The sequence below is a fragment of the Ranitomeya variabilis genome, chromosome 7, assembly GCF_051348905.1.
Source record: "Ranitomeya variabilis isolate aRanVar5 chromosome 7, aRanVar5.hap1, whole genome shotgun sequence".
In the NCBI taxonomy this organism is placed as follows: Eukaryota; Metazoa; Chordata; class Amphibia; order Anura; family Dendrobatidae; genus Ranitomeya; species Ranitomeya variabilis.
Window position 1 is genome coordinate 55,331,914 of NC_135238.1, and position 22,583 is coordinate 55,354,496.

At 47.0% G+C, this 22,583-nt stretch overlaps 1 protein-coding gene across 1 annotated transcript in view; it reads right to left on the reverse strand.

The window, feature by feature from the left end:
* Window positions 1–22,583, reverse strand: part of LOC143785967 (BOS complex subunit NOMO1-like) — a 96,742-nt gene that overhangs the window by 35,787 nt on the left and 38,372 nt on the right. Inside the window, exons 17-19 of the mRNA XM_077275111.1 lie at window positions 18,707–18,770; window positions 16,219–16,314; window positions 12,857–13,066 (exon numbers count right to left, since the gene is read on the reverse strand). Coding sequence (XP_077131226.1) covers window positions 12,857–13,066; window positions 16,219–16,314; window positions 18,707–18,770 — 370 coding nt within the window. The remainder of the gene's footprint in view (window positions 1–12,856; window positions 13,067–16,218; window positions 16,315–18,706; window positions 18,771–22,583) is intronic.

Here is a 22,583-nt window from a genome sequence, read left to right on the forward strand (position 1 = left end):
GATCAATGCACTCCTAGGTGTGCGGAATCCCCTGCAATTCCGCATTTTAATGAACATGTTGCTTTTTTTTCCACTATGCGATTTTTTCGCGGAAAAAAAGGCTACATTTGCACAAAAAATGCGGAATACACTGAAAATAATGGGAGGCATATGTTAGCGTTTTTTTCGCGTTTTTATAGCGAAAAAACGCGAAAAAAACCGCGAAAAATACTGAACGTGTGCACATGGCCTTAGCCACCCACGTAGTAGCAAAAGATGGGAAAAGTGCGGCTGCTGAGGCTTCAAAGGCTGAATGCGCCATATTGTCGATCTGACGATCGGTTGAGTTTTTAATAGAGGCGCCCTCCGAAGAGGATAAAATAGATTTAGTAGCCAAGCGTGATACCGGAGGATCTACCGGGGGAGATTGAGACCAATCTTTTCTTAGATCCTGGGAAAAGGGATATTTTGATTCCATGGGCTTCTGCCCTGTGAATCGTTTACCGGGACGGATCCTGTGAGATTCAACGATTTCCTTAAAGTCAGGATGAGTGGCGAACACACTGTGAAGCTCGCTTGGTCCTCTTAAAGGACACAGCGTGATCCGTTTTAGATAAGGGTTCCTCCTCAACTCTCAAAGCCTTATTCACTGACTCAATTAGAGAGTCTCCTGATCGTGATGAAATTCCTGATCTAGGGACGTGTCAGAATCGTCCTCTGAAACAGGTTCTCTACTAGCCCCAATGGAAGGGGAGCAAGAAATGGAGCTCTCAGAACCCGATACCCGGTGATGGTCTGGGGAAATGGCATGAGTTCTTTTTCTGGAAGGGCGAGAGCCCCATGGCAAGGTACGACCCCTAGAATACGAGGGGTTTTGAGGATCGGAAGCGTCGTCCGTAAGAGTGCCCTGGTTAGAGGAGGGGTCTCAGAATGATTCTAACGCTTTTGTCAGGGATGCCATAGACCGGGTAAGGGAGGTAGCCCACTCAGGGGGACCAGGCTCACTAGGTTCGGTATCAGTAACAGGTGGTTCCTGAACAGTCACGGGTTCACAAGCTGTGCACAATGCAGTATTGTGACCCCGGGGTAATGAGACCTTACAAGAGGTACATGCAGCGAAGAATAGTGTGGGTTTTCCCAGACTTTTTGTGAGGCCTTGATTGAGACATAGTAGACTTGAGGAGAGCGCTTAGTAGCAGGGGAAGGGTTAAGCTATGTGTCTGCAGCTTACCCAGGTCCTGTGTCTTGAGTCCCCAGGGGAGGTCCGCAATGTATGGTCCTGAAGGCTGTAGATCGGTATCCAGAAATTAGGAGGGCTGGAGCAGCGCAGCAGGATCAGCGCTGGGAGTACCAAGATGGCCGCCGAGATCTGTGAGAGCGCTTCTCAGGCTGGAGTCACACTCAGCGTAAGACAATACGGTCTGTTTTTTACGGCCGTAATATGGAGAAATGTTCCCAAAATAGTGGTCCGTATGTCATCCGTAGGCAGGGTGTGTCAGCGTATTTTGCGCATGGCATCCTCCGTATGTAATCCGTATGGCACCCGTACTGCGATATTTTCTCGCAGGCTTGCAAAACCGACATCTAATGGATTTATGTGCTCAAATGTCCGTTAAAACATATATACATTATGTATATGTGTGTATATATATATATATATATATATATATATATATATATATATATATATATATATATATATATATATCTATCTATCTATCTCATGGAGACACATATGTATATATCTATATATCTATCTATCTATCTATCTATCTATCTATATATATATATTCTGCATTTATATTTAACCCCTTAGTGACGGAGCCAAATTTTTCAAATCTGACCAGTCTTACTTTACGTAGTAATAACTCTGGAACACTTCAACAAATCCCAGTGATTTTGAGATTGTTTTTTCGGGACACAATATACTTTATGATAATGATAAATTTAGGTCGATATGTTTTGTGTTTATTTATAAAAAATATCCGAAATTTTAGAAAAATGTTAAAAAAATAGCAATTTTCAAACTTTGAATGATTATCCCTTTAATCCAGATGGCCATACCACAGCAAAATATTAATAAATAACATTTCCCTCATGTCTGCTTTACATCAGCACTATTTGTAAAATGTTATTTTATTTTATTAGCATTTTATGAGGTTTAAAAATGTAGTAGTAATTTTTCATTTTTTCAAGGAAATTTACAAAATTTATTTTTTTTAGGACTTATCCATATTTGAAGTGCCTTTAGGGGTCCTATATATTGGGAAACCCCCAAAAGTGATACCATTTTAAACACAGCACCCCCTTACATATTGAAAACGGCTGTCAGGTAGTTTATTAACCCTTCAGGTGCTTTTCAGGAATTAATGCAAAGTGGCATGACAGAAATGAAAATGTGTATTTTTACCACCTAAATGTCTCTAACTTCTTAACAGATTACTATAGCTGACAGACTCCAAGGCCACAATTTGGTCTTGAAGTGCCATGGCAAACATCAGGACCATACAATCATGAACTGAGGGCACCAATTGGGATAAAGAGGAAGCCCCCACACTCTGTTAACCATTTATAATGATGTAGTCACTATTGACAGCAGCATCTAAGGGGTTAAACAGATTTGGACTGTGCAAAAACTGATCGTGGCTGATACAGCAAGTTGTCAGCTATAGTGTACAGCCAACAGCTGCTGGATTGTCACCTGTATGGGGATGCTATTCTCTTATATCTTAGGTCAGTTAAAAGGCGTATTGGCTGTCATTAAGGGGTTAATTCAGCGCGATATATGTGAAAAGCCGGTAATTCAATTGCCGGCTTCTCATTTCTCCTTCCCAAACCCGACAGGATATGAGACATGGTTTACATACAGTAAACCATCTCATATCCCCCTTTTTTTTGCATATTCCACACTACTGTTAGTAGTCCATGGTTATTGGCCCCCCTGTCTACAAACATCTGCCCCCAGCCACCCCAGAAAAGACACATCTGGAAGATGCGCCTATTCTGGCACTTGGCCACTCTCTTCCCACTCCCGTGTAGCGGTGGGATATGGGGTAATGAAGGGTTAATGCCACCTTGCTATTGTAAGGTGACATTAAGCCAGGTTAATAATGGAGAGGCGTCAATTATGTCACCTATCCATTATTAATCCAATTGTATGAAAGGGTTAAAACACACACACACACACACACACACACACATTATTAAAAATTATTTTAATGAAATAAACACACCGGTTGTTTTAATATTTTATTGCTCTCTCAATCCACCTGCAGACCCTCGCTTGTCAAAATAATAAACCCACAATATACATACCATCCGAGGATCTGTCAGGTCCCACGATGTAAATCCTTCTGAAGGGGTTAAATCAATTTACAGGCAGGAGCTGCGCTAAAGCACTCGCTCGTGCCTGTCGTGCCTGTAATCCCCGGGTGCTGAAAGGAAAGCTGAGTGATCTGTACTTACATTGAGTTGTGGTGAGGCGCCCTCTGGTGGATGAACTCATATGAACTCGAGCGTGGGAACTTTTCCAAGGCTGCAGTTCATGAGGACATCCAGCAGAGGGCGCCTCACCGCGACTCAATGTAAGTACAGATCACCCAGCTTTCCTTTCAGCACCCGGGGATTACAGGCACGAGCGAGTGCTTTAGCGCAGCTCCTGCCTATAAATTGATTTAACCCCTTCAGAAGGATTTACATCGGGGGACCTGACAGATCCTCGGATGGTATGTATATTGTGGGTTTATTATTTTGACAAGCGAGGGTCTGCAGGTGGATTGAGAGAGCAATAAAATATTAAAACAACCGGTGTGTTTATTTCATTAAAATAATTTTTAATAATGTGTGTGTGTGTGTTTTTTAACCCTTTCATACAATTGGATTAATAATGGATATGTGTCATAATTGACGCCTCTCCATTATTAACCTGGCTTAAAGGGAACCTGTCACCACGTTTTTGGAAGATGGGATAAAAATAGCGTTAAATAGGGGCAGAGGTGGGCGTTACATTAGTGTGTGTGTTATGCGTTTATTACCCACCTAAGTTGCCGAAATAACTTTGCAAAGTCTCCGTTTTCGCCTGTCAATCAGGCTGGTCAGGTCGCATGGGCGTTGTCTTCCCCCAGATTTGGCGTAGTTTTCCGTTGGTGGCGTAGTGGTGTGCGCATGCCCAAAGTCCGGAATCCTCTTCCAGGGGATTTAAAATAGCGCGGTGTTCGTTATTGCATTGGTGATCGGTGGGCGCGGCCATCTTCCTTTGGCCGCGCGTGCGCAGAAGCGGCGCTCTGCTGGTCGCGGCTTCAGGAAAATGGCCGCCGCGATATCCATCTGCGCACGCGCGGCATCCCGCGGCCATTTTCCTGAAGCCGCGGCCAGCAGAGCGCCGCTTCTGCGCACGCGCGGCCAAAGGAAGATGGCCGCGCCCACCGATCACCAATGCAATAACGAACACCGCGCTATTTTAAATCCCCTGGAAGAGGATTCCGGACTTTGGGCATGCGCACACCACTACGCCACCAACGGAAAACTACGCCAAATCTGGGGGAAGACACCACGCCCATGTGACCTGACCAGCCTGATTGACAGGCGAAAACGGAGACTTTGCAAAGTTATTTCGGCAACTTAGGTGGGTAATAAACGCATAACACACACACTAATGTAACGCCCACCTCTGCCCCTATTTAACGCTATTTTTATCCCATCTTCCAAAAACGTGGTGACAGGTTCCCTTTAATGTCACCTTACAATAGCAAGGTGACATTAACCCTTCATTACCCCATATCCCACTGCTACTCGGGAGTGGGAAGAGAGTGGCCAAGTGCCAGAATAGGCGCATCTTCCAGATGTGCCTTTTCTGGGGTGGCTGGGGGCAGATGTTTGTAGCCAGGGGGGCCAATAACCATGGACCCTCTCCTGGCTATTATTATCTGCCCTCAGTCACTGGCTTTACCATTCTGGCGGAGAAAATTGCGCGGGAGCCCACGCCAATTTTTTCCGCCATTTAACCCTTTATTTTAGCAGCTACAGCAACCAAATTTTGCACATACACACTACTAACATTAGTAGTGTGGAATATGCAAAAAAATAGGGATTTTTGTGTACTCACCGTAAAATCCTTTTCTCCGAGCCATTCATTGGGGGACACAGACCATGGGTGTATGCTGCTGCCACCAGGAGGCTGACACTAAGTATTACAAAGAAAGTTAGCTCCTCCCCTGCAGTATACACCCCTCTGCTGGCTCCCAGCTAACCAGTTCGGTGCAAAAGCAGTAGGAGATCAATAACAACATATAAGCGTATAGCATGTCACATTATATATGAGAGTATAACATATCAAATGATAAAAACAAATACAACTAATAATAGGGAGGGAGCTGTGTCCCCCAATGAATGGCTCGGAGAAAAGGATTTTACGGTGAGTACACAAAAATCCCTATTTCTCCTTCGCCTCATTGGGGGACACAGACCATGGGACGTCCCAAAGCAGTCCATGGGTGGGGACAACATCAGATCAGGCCGTGTAACCGCTACTTACAAGTGCGCCAAGGCGGCCTGCAAAGTCCGCCTGCCCAGATTCACATCTGTGGAAGTGTGTGAATTATAGTGCTTCAAGAATGCATGCGGACTGGAGGAATTCGCAAGCTTGCGGTCGTGCTTGCCGACGCCTGGTGCCTAGAGCCCTGAGACAGGGAGATAGGCTGACATCTAGCACGGAAGGACTCCTGGATGGTGAAAAGAATCCACCAGGCTAACGTGGCCGATGAACGCGGCTAAACCCTTCCTGTAACCGTCGGGAAGCCTACTTACCATCGAGAAGCCCAAGCAAAGTGTCCAACCTTCGGAAGGACGCCGTCCTCGATACGTACCCACTTGGAGCACTCACTTCTTCCGGATTATGGAGAACCCATTCCGTTGTGTGGACTGGAGCCAAAAGAGATGAGAGGACAATGCCCCTGCAACAGTGGGAATACAAAACTACCTTGGCAACGAGGGAAGGGGCTGGCTTGAGGGCAACAATGCATTGATGGTAATAAGGAAAAAAGACTGAAAGGAACAGAGTGGCAAGCTCTGAAGACTCATCAGGATGACAAGAACGCAGAGAAAAAAGGGGAGTGACGTTCCCTGATAGTAAAGTCTTTCTGGATCGAAAAAGGAGTCTACTGTAAGATCCCCAGGACCATTAAGGTCCCCCAGATCTAACGGTACGCGGTAGGGAAGAACTACAGGTGAAGGCTCCCTGCGAGAAGGTACATATTTCCAGTTTTGACGAAAAAAGACGGAGAAATACTAGTACCGCAAGCGAGAAAACCTGACATGGTCAGTGCGGGTCTCCCGGGATCACTGGGGGCCTTTTCTGCTTCCAAAAAGATCTCAGACGTAGTGGAAGAGGAGTTATGGAAATTGGTACCGTGGAAGAAACGGAGCATGCACTGCGATGGACTTGGATCTTGAAGACAAACCATGAACTGGAGTACATAGGCGTTCAGCTTGGACGCCATCCGACCTACATCTGGAGTACTCCAGTGAAGGCAGATGTGAAGGAAGACTTCCGAGTGAAGTTCCCACTCACTTGAGGAGAAAATCCTGACGGCTGAATATGTCAGCCGCCCAGTGTTCTACTCCAGGGACATGTACTGTTGAGATCACCGAATGATAGATCTCGGCCCATCAGAGAGTGCGAGGTACCTCGGCCATGGCGCTTGACTGTGGGTACCTGCGAGATGATTGACGTATGGCACAGCCGTGGCATTATCCAAATTGAAGACGGATGGTTGACCCGCCTAAGGGCAGTGGACCTGCTGTAGGATTAGCCGTACTGTTCGGGTCCCCAGAGAAATGATCGGGAGAAGAAGACGGGCATTGGTATCCCTAATAACCATTGGACCAGAAGAAGGCTCTGGATGAGGAAGGAGCTTAGAGACTACCTTTTGAAAGCCTGATTGACTTGCTGAAAACGAGCGGAGCAAAAGAAAACTACTTCCGTTTTTGTCTTATTGCTCAGAACCCTCCTAGCTAATTGAATGAACCGAGGGAATGAGAGATCAAGTGCACAAGCTCCGTGTTGAAGGGCCACGACCTTGACTCGAGAGAGAGAATTACCATCCTTCTTGTGCAGGATCATCGTCAAAGAGGATCTGCTGGGCTGGGAATGAGGAAAAAAACTTGTCTAAGTTTAGCTGCTAGCCCCAGTGAGAGGGTATTGCAAGTGATATAGACGACTTAGCGTAGTCCTTGTAGAGCGGCTAGAAAGTCGACCGAGTAGGGCAGGACGACCATGTTTCTAGGGTGCAAGAAGCACATGACAACTGCTATGAGCATTGCGACCACTGTGGTGCGGTAGCCAGGCTGGAGGGCAAGGTCGTGACTTGAAAATGCTGTTCGCGAATGGAAAGGAGAAGAGATAATTGTAGAGGGGAAAAAAGTAGACATGTGAGGGTAAGAAAACCGAATGTCGATGGATGTCAGAAAACTCCACTTTTTTTTTTTTTTTTTTGTTGAAGTAATGGCTGAGCGGAGGAACTGCATCTGAAAAAGGAGGGCCTTGTCAAAGGTTGTTAGAAGTTTGAGGTCCAGGAATGATCATAGTTTTCATTTTCTCCTTCGTGAAACCAAGATCCCTTAGATCTAGACTGTCCAGGACAATGGTTCTACTGCTGGATGGGTCTGTAGAAAAAATACGATCCCTTGTTAGTCTCCTGCTCAGAAGATTTGATTTGAATTGAAGTAGATAAGGTCTGACCAGGAGACTATTGGTCAAGCAACATCATGTGGCGCTAAAGAAGGGTAGAGCGCTGAACCCGAAGCCACAAGACGGAACGAACCAGATTTGCTATCCGACCGTCTGTGGTTTTTTTAATTGATGATACATCGGGCAGGGATACTGGTAGGTATACCTCAAGAAATTCCACCTGGTTAGACTGCCAAGTGGCAGAATGCGGGGCTGCAACCAGCAGGCCTCTTGCCATCTTCGTGCAGAGTAGAAAATTAGGAACCTTCGATCCACCATTCTGTTAACAGGGACGTGGAGAGGAATCGTCCGCTTTCTTGCATCATCCCCTAAATTGATACAAAGGGGGGTGCTCGGACGCCAAAGATGTGTGCCTCTGTACATCCCCAGAGTTGAGGTCCCCGGGTGGACAGGGCAGGTTGTTTGGCATTAGGCCTGGATGCAGAAGAGGATACATGGAGGCGACACTGCATGTGTTCGTCTGTTGAAGATGTGGGGGGAATCGGTGCCCTTAAAAGGACCCGTCGCCCATAAAAATCAGACCAGGTATGGCAACCTACTTAGCGGTTTCTGTCCAGTGAATTGCTCGTCGATTTGTTGATGGTATAAATAGGAGAGTCCCTCCTTTTCTGAAGCTCTTGCAATCCAAGGCAATATGCGATCCATATTCAGCGTTGTTCTCAACAAATCATGGGGGAGAGATTAGGAAATGAAAACTTCCGTTTTGCAGACGCCTGTACGTTTTTCTAGAACACTTGCGGCCCCTGCTAGCGGACGCTCCCATGTAGGAAAGGGACCATGTATATCTGGGTTGCGGTTAGGGATGAGCGGCGGAAGGCTCCAGAGCTCAGTTAGGGTGACCAGCTTAGGATTGATGATGTGCCCATAAGACCAGTAAATACTGGTCATGCGCCTTTAAGACTAGGGAACACTGGTCGTGCGTCTTTAAGACCAGGGTATACTGGTCTTGTGCCTTTAGGAGGAGGGCATGCTGGTCATGTGCCTTTAAGAACCAGGACATACTTGTCATATGCTTTGAAGACCAGGGCATACTGGTTATGTGTCTTTAGTCCAGGGCATATTGGTCACGTGCCTTTAAGACCAGGGCATACTGGTCATGTTCCTTTAAGACCAGGTCATACTGGTCATGTGCCCTTAAGACCAGGGCATACTGGTCATGTGCCTTTAAAAACCAGGTCGTACTGGTCATGTGCCTTTAAGACCAGGGCATACTGGCCAAGTGCGTAAGACCAGGGCCTACTGGTCATGTGCCTTTAAGACCAGGACATACTGGTCACGTGCCTTTAAGACCAGGACATACTGGTCACGTGCCTTTAAGACCAGGACATACTGGTCACGTGCCTTTAAGACCAGGACATACTGGTCATGTGCCTTTAAGACCAGGTAATACTGGACATGTGCCCTTAAGACCAAGAAGTACTGGTCATGCGTCTTTAAGACCAGGGAATACTGGTTACGTGCTTTTAAGACCAGGAATACTGGTCATGCGCCTTTAAGACCAGGGCATACTGGCCATGCGCCTTTAAGACCGGGAAAAACTGGTCACGTGCCTTTAAGACCAGACAATACTAGACATGCGCCTTTAAGACCAGACAATACTGGACATGCTCCTTTAAGACCAGACAATACTGGACATGCGCCCTTAAGAACAGACAATATTGGACCTGTGCCTTTACGACCAGCCAATACTGGACATGCGCCTTTAAGAACAGAGAATACTGGACATGCGCCTTTAAGAACAGACAATACGAGACATGCGACTTTAAGACCAGCCAAAACAGGACATGCGCCTTTAAGACCAGACAATACTGGACATGCGCCTTTAAGAACAGAGAATACTGGACATGCGCCTTTAAGAACAGAGAATACTGGTCATGCGCCTTTAAGACCAGACAATACTGGACCTGCGCCTTTAAGAACAGACAATACTGGACATGCGCCTTTAAAACCAGACAATACTACATGCGCCTTTAAGAAGGGAGAATACTTGCGCGTTTAATACCTTGATGTAGAGTGGTTGTGCCCCCTTAATGCTAAAAATCGTTGCCTCAGTGTGAGCCGGCCGGGTGGACCAAGATGGCCACTGTGAACTGCAGAGTAGATAAAATCTCGCAGAGAGCGAGAAGCGCCAACTCGGGGGGGCGGAGCGACGAACACGATGCTGAATAGGCCCAAGCCGGGGCCTAAATTTCTGTAGCAGGCGGGCGACACCAGCGGGGCGTTTCAGGAGACTTCCGGGATGCGGCCTACGCATCGGCCGAAGCCAGGGGCTAAATTTTTATAGCCGGCCAGAGCGTTACCTCAGAGAGGTGGGCCACAGGAAAGTGGCTGAGGCTGCCTGCGCCTTTATGGATATCCCTCTGAAGATGGATCCACTCACCATCGTTGCGCGTCCCGGCATGGAGCCGCCGCGGATGTGGGTTTCAGCGCTGTTCTGTGCAGCGTGGACGGTGCAGGGATAAACCTCAATCCATCATCCGTTTGTTAGGGAGGAGGAGAGGAACCGTCCGCCTCCTTGTACCATCCGCTCTTAATAGTGGTGGTGCAGTGGGGGCTGCTCGGACGCCACACTGGATTGTGTCTCTGAACAGCCGAGGGTAAAACCTGGTGGTCAGGGCTGAATGTCCGGCAATAGGCCTGGCTGCAGAAGAGGATACTGAAGGTGACACTCCAGTGCTCGTCTGATAAGGGAGGGGGGAGATCGGTGCCATGAAGGGGCCCGTCGCCCCTAGAATCAGCTCAGGCAGTGGCTTCCCACGTCGCAGGAGAGGATACGGAGAGGTAACACTCCCGTGCTCGCCTGTTGTTGGTTCGGGGGAGATCGGAACATGAAAGAATCCGTCGCCCCCTTCGTCCGGTAAAAGGTAAAAGTAAAAAGATTCTTTGGGTCTGAGTAGCAGACCAGTCCGTGTGCCTCCTACGGACACTAAGCAAGAACTGGTTAGCTGGGAGCCAGCAGAGGGGTGTATACTGCAGGGGAGGAGCTGGGAGCCAGCAGAGGGGTGTATACTGCAGGGGAGGAGCTAACTTTCTTTGTAATACTTAGTGTCAGCCTCCTGGTGGCAGCAGCATACACCCACGGTCTGTGTCCCCCAATGAGGCGAAGGAGAAAAAGGGGATATGAGATGGTTTACTGTATGTAAACCATGTCTCATATCATGTCGGGTTTGGGAAGGAGAAATGAAAAGCCGGCAATTGAATTACCGGCTTTTCACTAACACCGCTGCGTATTTCTCGCAAGTCACACTGCTCGTCTGTGTGGAATCCGTACTTTTCTCGCCCCCATAGACTTTCATTGGTGTATTTTTTGCGCAATACGCTGACAAACACAGCACGCTGCGATTTTCTACGGCCGTACAAGACCGTATATTACGGATGCGTAATATACGGCTGATAGGAGCAGCCCCATTGAGAATAATTGTGCCGTTTGTTTGGCGAGTTTTACGGACGTATTTTCTGCGCTCTTACGTCCGTAAAACTCGCTAGTGTGACTCCAGCCTCAGGGAACGAGAAGCACTGGAAAAGATGGGCGGCGGTAAATGCCAGTGGGCATGGCCAAGAACTCTGGCCTGTATGAAGGGGAAAAGCCGGGGACTAAATTATAAAATCTTGCGGTTGCGGCCTGCGGCGTCGCGACCGCTATTAGTGCCATCCTGAGCCGCTCTCCTTCATAAAAAAAGCTGCACTGCGGACCACCCACGGACCCGGGCTGTATGCCCTGCTAGAGGTGCGGACCTTCCATACCCCGGGGACCAGGACCCCCCAGCGCCTCGGCCCCCTCAGTGTACTCACGGTAGATGTGGTGGGCCAGTGCTCTATCCACCGTCGCCATAGTCAGGGAGGGGGTGGAGAGCTTCTGCCGCCTTGCGTCATCCGCTATATCAGTGGTGATGCAGAGGGGGGCTGCACGGACGCCATTCATAATATGTCCGGCTATGCACCTGGCTCCAGGAGAGGTAGATGGAGGGCCACTCCATGTGGTCGCCTGCTATGGAGGGGGGAGATCGGAACGCGAAGGAACCGTCGCCCGTAATATGAGCTCAGGGCTGGCATCCAACGGTGCAGGAAAGGATACGGGAGGGACTCTCCACGTACTTGCCTGTTGGTGGTCCAGGGGAGATCGGAACCTAGAAAGGGTCCGTCGCCCCCATTCGCTCTGTTAAGGGAAAAAATAGAGTAAAAATAAAAATAACAACGTTGGGGTCTGAAAGCAGACCCTAGTGCCTCCTACAGACACTAAGCAAGAACTGGTTCACTGAGAGCCAGCAGGAAGGTGTATACTTCAGGGGAGGAGCTGTTCTTTATGTGTTAACTTAGTGTCCTCCTAGTGGCAGCAGCATAACACCCATGGTCCTGTGTCCCCCAATGAGGTGTAGGAGAAATATATATATATTTTACCACCTAAATGTTGCTAACTTCTGAAAAGGTCACTATATCTGGCAGACAAAGGCCATTTATTTGGCTGTGAATTGCCAAGGCAAACATCAGGATAACGCAATCATAATCTCAGGGTGCCGATGGGCGTTAAAGAGGGAGCCTCCTCACTATTGACAGCAGCATCTAAGGGTTTAAACGACCGTGGTTGTAACACTGATCGTGGCAGAGGCAGCAGGTTGTCAGCTATAGTGTACAGCCGACAGCTGCTGGATTGTCACTTGTCGGGAGATGCTATTCTCTTACATCTCAAGTCAGTAAAAAGACACATTTTTGGTGGTCATTAAGGGGTTAAAAAGGACATGGCAATTATTCTCCAAGTCAGCACGGTTATACAAATACCAAACCTGTATAATTATTATTTTAAGTAGATAAGTAGTTAAGTACGCTGATAAAAATAAAAAAAAAAACCTACTGTAAGTACCTTATGTATTTACCGTTTACAGCAATATGTGAGTTCATGTATTCATTAATGGCAGTATGCTGACACATCATGTAAGAATACATTTGTATATTGGCCACAGTCTACAGGTGCACAAATACACTAATATTGAAGGCGTCAAGGCCCTATTTTTTTTTCTCCTTTTTGTGCTACAAGGAACTATCTGGGTGCAGTATACTTTTTTCTTCACATTCTCTCTGCCTTTACCTTCACCATTGACATAAAACATGAAAACTTTACCAAATGGCCCTTACCTTGCCCAGTAAGAGAATTCATACGTGAAGGGCCCCTGGAGCTCCTCCACTACCTCCTGGACCGGTGGTTGGACATCAGTCTCTTCAGCATCAGATTTTTGTCTCTGCAGCCTACGTGCCTCGATCTCCGCCAGCTGCTGCTCTCTGCGCGTCTCTTCTACAGACTTCAGTGGCCCTAGGACCAGGGCCGGTTCTGTGTCTATGGAAGATCTGAGGGAGGAGAAGAATAAGCATTAGATGTTACTGCTGCTCAGTTGACTAAGTCTCATCTATAAGCAGCTGTGTATTTCTGAAGATCTTGTGGCACTCACAAGTACTTCTTTAGAAATGTGCCGCTCCTCTGCCCCCTGGCACTACTCTTCTTCTCTGCCACTACAAGTCAAGAGGGTGGACAGACACTGGTGTGCATTACCAAAAACCAGCGCCTTTCACACCATAGGGAAGACTGTGTGGACATCACCGATTAGGCGCCAGCACAGTCTAAGCTCATAGTTTGCGATAACTTCCACCACAAAACGGTACCAAGAAAACAAAATTTTAAAGCACCACTCCAGCGGGTATTATTTTTTTCAGAAGAGTGAATATTAATAAGGGCGCTGCACTTTAAATGTATACAATCAACCTGCTGCAGCAAATATTAAGAACCAACTACCAAATAGTTCAAAGATATATAGGCAAAAAAAGCCAAATGTAAAACTTTATGGGGAAATATCTGCGCTGCAGGTGTGTTGGGTGTCCCTCAGAGAAGTCAAAATCACAATTGGAGATAAAACCAAAAGATTTTTTATATATAAAGAAGTGATAAATGGTGCATCCTGCACTCTCTATTTACTTACTTATGTGCAGTGATCATGATGAACATGAAGCATTTCCGAAAGGTCCTTATTGCTTTCAAGTAGCTCTCTCAAAATATCCGCGTGTGCCTTGAATAAATCCGTAGCTTTTCCAAGATATGAAGTACTAGGGCATAAACCTGTCCCGGCCGGTGACAGGCGCCTGTGTACTATTATATATAATAATCCACTTGCAGAACGGTGAAGCGTGCTTCCAGTAGCGGTTTGCCGACGAGGTACAGCAAGGCTGCAGGACCTCGCGTGACGTCACAAGCACGTGGGGTATCACGTGATCGGCTGGAAGATGAATACGGATCGCACCACAGACCAAAAACTAATCCAACGCGTTTCGGAGTCAGCAGACTCCTTCCTCAGGGATGGCGTGGTGCGTGACAATGAGATTTATATAGTGTTGCAACTGGAAGCGCTGTGTTTCTTAATTAAACGCAAAAAGTTCTATTTCACTATTCAGACCATTCGGAATTAGAGTGTTCATTTCAAATATGCATCTGCTTTCTTCTTTTGACATCTGATGTATAAAGTTGCCTTTTCGCCAGCTTCTCTTCACCACCTTAATACCCGTAATAATGGTGCCTTTTATTGAACCTCCGTGATGTTTCAAAAAATGCTGTGACAAGGGGTGCCCTTCAAATTTTTTATTAATGTTCCGCAAATGTTCCCCAATGCGTACATTCATTGCTCTTATAGTACGCCCCACATACCATTTCCCACACGGACACTGAATACCATATATTACCCCCTGGGATGAACAACTCATAAAGTCCTTAATTGCTATAGTTTCTCCATCTGAGCTGGTGATATTCAATTGTTTTTTGGTATGTAATTTCCGGCACGGCAAACATTTGCCGCATGGGTAGAAACCAGGCAAGGTGTTTACTTTATATGACGATCTAGGCGAGGATGGTTTGTGGATTGTGGGGGCTATAAAATTCCCCAGACTTTTTGCTCTTTTATAGACAAATCTGGGGTGCTCCGCTAATAACTCACCAATTATTTTATCCTCTCGCAGTATCTTCCAATATCTATTTACAATTTTTTTCAAAAAATGACTATTAGAATTGTATGGAGTAATAATCAGATTGTCATATAAAGTAAACACCTTGCCTGGTTTCTACCCATGCGGCAAATGTTTGCCGTGCCGGAAATTACATACCAAAAAACAATTGAATATCACCAGCTCAGATGGAGAAACTATAGCAATTAAGGACTTTATGAGTTGTTCATCCCAGGGGGTAATATATGGTATTCAGTGTCCGTGTGGGAAATGGTATGTGGGGCGTACTATAAGAGCAATGAATGTACGCATTGGGGAACATTTGCGGAACATTAATAAAAAATTTGAAGGGCACCCCTTGTCACAGCATTTTTTGAAACATCACGGAGGTTCAATAAAAGGCACCATTATTACGGGTATTAAGGTGGTGAAGAGAAGCTGGCGAAAAGGCAACTTTATACATCAGATGTCAAAAGAAGAAAGCAGATGCATATTTGAAATGAACACTCTAATTCCGAATGGTCTGAATAGTGAAATAGAACTTTTTGCGTTTAATTAAGAAACACAGCGCTTCCAGTTGCAACACTATATAAATCTCATTGTCACGCACCACGCCATCCCTGAGGAAGGAGTCTGCTGACTCCGAAACGCGTTGGATTAGTTTTTGGTCTGTGGTGCGATCCGTATTCATCTTCCAGCCGATCACGTGATACCCCACGTGCTTGTGACGTCACGCGAGGTCCTGCAGCCTTGCTGTACCTCGTCGGCAAACCGCTACTGGAAGCGCGCTTCACCGTTCTGCAAGTGGATTATTATATATAATAGTACACAGGCGCCTGTCACCGGCCGGGACAGGTTTATGCCCTAGTACTTCATATCTTGGAAAAGCTACGGATTTATTCAAGGCACACGCGGATATTTTGAGAGAGCTACTTGAAAGCAATAAGGACCTTTCGGAAATGCTTCATGTTCATCATGATCACTGCACATAAGTAAGTAAATAGAGAGTGCAGGATGCACCATTTATCACTTCTTTATATATAAAAAATCTTTTGGTTTTATCTCTAATTGTGATTTTGACTTCTCTGAGGGACACCCAACACACCTGCAGCGCAGATATTTCCCCATAAAGTATTATTTTTTTCAGCCCTGAATGGTGCTTTAAATGTAATTCCCCATTCTTATTCTCACCTTCTTCACCTTTTACCAACGCCACTCCAGTCCTGCGGTGCCATCTTGTGCCCGTAACTTCTGATTGGCCGGAAGTCAGAAGTTGCGTCACCAGATCTCAAGAGGCCAGAATGAGGCCCTTATAGACTTGAATTGAAAAGTGACCTCCACGCCACTCCATGAAACACTGGAGCCACTGGCAGGTCACTTTTCGCCGAGACAGACACTGAAAAAGGATGAAGGCGGCAGCAGGTGAGTATGAGACAGTGGACTTACATTTAAAGCAGCACTCCAATAAAAAAAAAATACTGGAGTGGCGCTTTAAGAAGGAATTATTCTCTTACTTAATAGTGACAGTCACATCCATTAGTTTATCTGTGGTTATGGCCCCGAGGACATGATGACGTACTGCAGTCAGAGTAAGGATACTCGGTGAGGACCTGTTGAGCAAACAAATGCAGTGAAATCAGGGTTCAGCAGAATATTCACATTAAATATTACTAGTAGGTTAATTCGTCACTTCAACAATCTATGCATAAATCACAGTACAAGCAAATGTAAGACCCTTCCAATATATCTTATCAGAGAAATAGGCTTCTTTCTCCACTTATGAGCCACTTCTCCTCCGTGCCTTCTGAACTATTCACTCTGAATACTGCCATTACCTGCACTGACAGGGATCCAACTACAGCTGCCCATTGAAGACTATTGAGAGGGGGAGAAGCAGAGGGAGAGAGACACAAACGGGCTATGCTGCTTTCTAGTAAGTATTTTCTCTCACCCCAGTGCTGTACGGCTGTGTAATGGTCTCAATCGTTTGACACATTTAAGTAAAACATTCTGAACCAGTAACTACCGTATTATACTCGAGTATAAGCCGAGAATTTCAGCCCATTTTTTAGGCTGAAATTGCCCCTCTCGGCTTATACTCGAGTCGTTGTCCCAGGGGGTCGGCAGGGGAGGGGCAGCTGTGTAATCATACTCACCTGCTCCTGGCACGGTCCCTGGTTCTCCGGGCGCTGACAGCTTCTTCCTGTAGTGAGCGGTCACATGGTACCGCTCATTACAGTAATTAATTTGGACCCGACTCCACTCCCATAGGGGTGGAGCCGCATATTCATTACTGTAATGAGCGGTACCATGTGACCGCTCAATACAGGAAGAAGCTGCCGGCGCTGGAGAACCAGGGACACCGCGCCAGGAGCAGGTGAGTATGACGGGGGCAGTGCACGATATTCACCTGTTCCCCATTCCACCGACAGCCGCCGCTGCGTCTTCCCCGTTCTCTGCAGTGATGCGCAGGTCAGAGGGCGCGGTGACGCGATTAGTGTGCGCGCCGCCCTCTGCCTAAACGTCAGTGCAGAGGACGGGGAAGACACAGCAGCGGCCGTCGGTGGAACGAAGGACAGGTGAATATAGCAAGTGCCGGGGGCCTGAGAGGTGAGTATGTGATTTTTTTTTTATTTTTTTTTTTAATCGCAGCAACAGCATATGGGGCAAATGTCTGTATGGAGCATCTTATGGGGCCATGTGCAGCATTATATGGGGCAAATATCTGTATGGGGCCATGTGCAGCATTATATGGGGCAAATATCTGTATGTGGTCATGTGCAGCATTATATGGGGCAAATATCTGTATGGGGTCATGTGCAGCATTATATGGGGCAGATATCTGTATGGGGCCATGTGCAGCATTATATGGGGCAAATATCTGTATGGGGTCATGTGCAGCATTATATGGGGCAGATATCTGTATGGGGCCATGTGCAGCATTATATGGGGCAGATATCTGTATGGGGCCATGTGCAGCATTATATGGGGCAGATATCTGTATGGGGCCATGTGCAGCATTATATGGGGCAAATATCTGTATGGGGTCATGTGCAGCATTATATGGGGCAGATATCTGTATGGGGCCATGTGCAGCATTATATGGGGCAAATATCTGTATGGGGCCATGTACAGCATTATATGGGGCAAATATCTGTATGGAGAATCTTATGGGGCCATGTGCAGCATTATATGGGGCAAATATCTCTATGGAGCATCTTATGGGGCCATAATCAGCATTTGTGGAGCATTATATGGGGCACATGTCTGTATGGGGCCATGTACAGCATTATATGGGGCAAATATCTGTATGGAGAATCTTATGGGGCCATGTGCAGCATTATATGGGGCAAATATCTCTATGGAGCATCTTATGGGGCCATAATCAGCATTTGTGGAGCATTATATGGGGCACATGTCTGTATGGGGCCATGTACAGCATTATATGGGGCAAATATCTGTATGGAGTATCTTATGGGGCCATGTGCAGCATTATATGGGGCAAATATGTCTATGGAGCATCTTATGGGGCCATAATCAACATTTGTGCAGCATTGTATGGGGCATATTTTAATATGGAGCATCTTATGGGGCCCATCATGAACAGTATGGAGCATTATATGGGGCTCCTGATTCAATATGGATATTCAAAAACACTTAACCTACTGATGTCTCAATTAATTTTACTTTTATTGGTATCTATTTTTATTTTTGAAATTTACCGGTAGCTGCTGCATTTCCCACCCTAGGTTATACTTGAGTCATTAATTTTTCCCAGTTTTCTGTGGCAAAATTAGGGGTCTCGGCTTATACTCGGGTCGGCTTATACTCGAATATAAACGGTGCTAATATACTCTTAAGATAAGGCGTATGATCTGATGATCATGATAACATTTGCTGGCATCCTAGTATCAGAAAATTAGGTTATGATTGTATCTGTAAAAATTGCAGACAGTTTACAAAATTAAACATGTAAAAAAAAACAAAAAAAAAACTGCTTACGTGTCATAAGTGTAGTATGCGTGTTCAAAGCGATGGCAGGATCGCGGGGTGACCTTGTAAACACCTGGAAACAATATTAATTATAAAGAGGGAATCTGCAGCTGTATTCAGGAGGGAAAGATAGAAATAGATTCATATTGTGCCTTCGATTCAAAATATTTCTAATACCGACGGATCCTGATCCTCCGCAGTCACATTAATGATGAATGAAAAGGCTAAATGTAACGCCAATTTATGTAATAAGAAGCTTGACTCTGTGTCTTATGTAAATATAAGTGGCAAACAACCAGTACCTTTATGGGTTATTCCCACTTTATAAATGCATATTGCTAGGACATACTATCACTTAAAGGGGTTGTCAGGGTCTTTAAAATTGATACTTCATCATACTTACGGTAGGTCATCAATGTCTGATCGGTGGAGGTGCAACACAGCACAGCTCTGGCGACTGTATAGTGGCCGCGGCCGGGTATTGCACATCCGCCCCCTATACAAATTAATGCAGTACCAGGCTGTGACCGGTATTCTGTCCACAGATCTGTGCAGCCGGGCTTCCCCACCTCAATGTTCAAGTCCAATACAACCCTTTTAAGACTCGCTGAAGGTCCAACTGCAGAGCCCCCTCTGATTCTGAGACTATAGGGGCCAGAGTGACGCATCTCCTTAACTTTCCCCCTTCCCTACAGCGGTGCTTTCATGGTTGTGAAGGGAAAAGCAGTCAGCCCCATTGACATGAATGGCACGTGTCAGGGAAAACCATGTGCTAAAAATACTAAAAGGGGATGCAATACCGTACCCCCTTTATACTAAGGAATGGTGGTGGTAACAGAGGTCAGATCTTCATCTATCATTATCCCAAAATCATAAGTTAGCACCTATCCTTTGGATATGGTATAACTTATTGATCCCAAGAGGGTTCAACCACTGGATAGGGGATAAATTACGATTTTTGAGAATGCTTAAAGAGACAGCATACCCTAGATGACGCGGGTTATACAGCCAAGTACTTTTTACCATGTTACAGGTGCACTCAGTTTTTGCCCATTGTATTCTGCAAGTGAAAACCTTTTTTTAATTATATTTCTGTCAATGTAGTGGTTGATCAAGATAAATATATTAAAATGAGAAGTCTTGTTAGGACAATCCTTATTTATATGCCCTATTAGGGTGTATTGGTGTCATGTTGGCGCCCCAAGAGCCAACACGGGCATTTCCGAACTAACAAACTGTAGCTATGATGGAGTAGGTGGGTTTGGGAATTGAACTGGAGTAACCGAAAAAGGAGATTTTTGTGTACTCACCGTAAAATCTCTTTCTCTTAGCCTCTAATTGGGGGACACAGGACCATGGGTGTTATGCTGCTGTCCACTAGGAGGCGACACTATGCATAATCTGAAAAAGATTAACTGTGGCTCCTCCTGTGCAGTATACACCCCTGGACGGCATCAGCCTTCTCCAGTTTTGTGCCAAAGCAGTAGGAGGAACGTAACATGAATAACATAATTATGCCTGTAAGAAGGCAACTATGTACGAGCTCAAGAAACAATATGAGAACTCAACAGTTACAACAGCCCGGAAAGGGCAACAGGGTGGGAGCTGTGTCCCCCAATTAGAGGCTAAGAGAAAGAGATTTTACGGTGAGTACACAAAAATCTCCTTTACTCTGTCGCCTCATTGGGGGACACAGGACCATGGGACGTCCTAAAGCAGTCCCTGGGTGGGAAGCAATGGACGAATATTGTGCAGACAGGCCCGTACACTTAGGGCACCGCCGCCTGCAGGACACATCTACCCAGGCTCGCTGAGGACTGGGTATGAACCCTGTAGTGTTTAGTAAATGTGTGTAAGCTAGTCCAAGTGGCCGCCTTACACACTTGTTGTGCCGAAGCCTGGTGCCGAATGGCCCAGGAGGCCTCTACCGCCCGTGTAGAGTGTGCCGTAATACCGGCTGGAAGAGGAGGATTCTTAAGGCGGTACGCCTCTTGTATGGTGGATTTGATCCACCCGGCAAGAGTAGCTTTTGGAAGCTGGCCTACCCTTGTGACCGCCTTCCAGAAGGAGGAAAGGAGAATCAGACCTCCTGAAGGACGCAGTCCTAGACACGTATATACGCAAAGGCCTGACAAGGTCAAGCGTATGCAGAGCCTTCTCCACTCTATGAACCGGAACCGGACAAAGGGATGGTAGTGAAATTTCCTCATGGAGGTGGAAGTCTGACACAACCTTCGGAAGGAAGGATGGGACCGTACGAAGAACTACCTTGGCCTGGTGACAAGCCAGGAAAGGCCGTCTGCATGAGAGTGCTGTCGGTTCAGACACCTTGCGTAGCGAGGTGAGTGCCACCAGGAAAAAAACCACCTTCTGGGAAAGAAGGCGGAGCGGGACCTCCTTAAGGGGTTCGAAGGGTGGTTCCTGCAATGCTGTCAGGACCAGGATGAGGTCCCACGTTTCTAGTGGTCGTCTGTAGGGGGGAACCAATTGGGGAACCCCCTGAAGGAAAAGGCCTTACTTGCGGCTTGGTAGCAATGCGCTTTTGGAAAAAGCACTGAGAGGGCTGACACCTGGCTTTAGGCGAGCCCAATGACAGACTGGCTTCCAGACCCGCTTGGAGAAAACCAAGAGCTTTGGGTAGGGAATAAGGGAGTGGAACCTAGCTACGAGATTCGCACCAGGTAAAGAAAACTTTCCAGGTACGGTAATACATCTTGGCAGAGGCTGATTTCCGTGCTCTGATCATGGTTGCAACGACCTCTGTCGAGAACCCTGCCTGGGTTAGAACCCAGGTCTCAAGGGCCACGCCATCAAGTTGAGAGCCCTTGAGTTCTGGTGGTAGAACGGCTCTTGTGATAGAAGATCGTGGCGGTCGGGGAGACCCCAGGGGGTGTCTGCTGTGAGTTGTACGATGTCGGCGTACCATGTGCGTCTGGGCCAGTCCGGTGCAATGAGGATAGTTGAAACTCCCCCTTGTTTGATCTTCCTCACCCTCTGAATATCAGGGGGAGAGGTGGAAAAAATATACAGAAGCTGGAACTGAGTCCAGTCCTGAACCAGAGCGACTGCTCCGAGCGACCGCGGATCGTGAGTTCAGGCAATGAAGTTGGAGACCTTGGCATTGAAATGGGATGCCATTAGGTCCACATCCGGGGTCCCCCAGCAGAGACAGATCTGTTGAAAAAATTTCGGGATGGAGAGACCACTCTCCCGAGTCTATTCCTTGTCAGCTGAGGAAGTCTGCTTCCCAGTTGTCCACACCCGAACGTGGACCGCCGAAGGACCGACCCTGTGTCCTCCGCCCAGCGGAGGACATATGACACTTCCCGCGTCGCTTGGGTACTGCGGGTCCCCCCTTGATGAGTCACATATGCCACAGTCGTGGTATTGTCCGACTGTATCCTGATGTAAGAGGCTGCCAGTAAGTGATGGAAAGCCCTCAATGCCAGAAGGATGGCACGGATTTTCAGGATGTTGATGGGCATGGACGCTTCCGCTGAGGACCACTTGCCCAACAGGAGCCCACAGCTGAGCCGGGGTCCCTGGATGCAGGCGCAGTGTGCTGGCCTATTGCTTGGAGGTGTAGGATGCTGCCTGTACAGGCCCTACCTGAGGTGTCTCAACCTATACCCCCAGAGAGGGATAGGGAAGGTGCTGTTGTCACCTTCAGGGGCCTTTATCCTCGCCTCGACCTCAACCCAGAAACCAAAAGGAATTGGGGAAGGGAGTCTCGACTTCGAACCAGCACCCGAGGGACTGGGGAAGGAGCAGCATGGGGAATAGCCATCTCAACTTCAACTGGGCACCCCATAATAGGGGGCCGAGGAAGGAGCCATGCCGGGAGTCTCACAAGAGACCCTCTTTTCTTCATCTGCTAGTCGGAGGG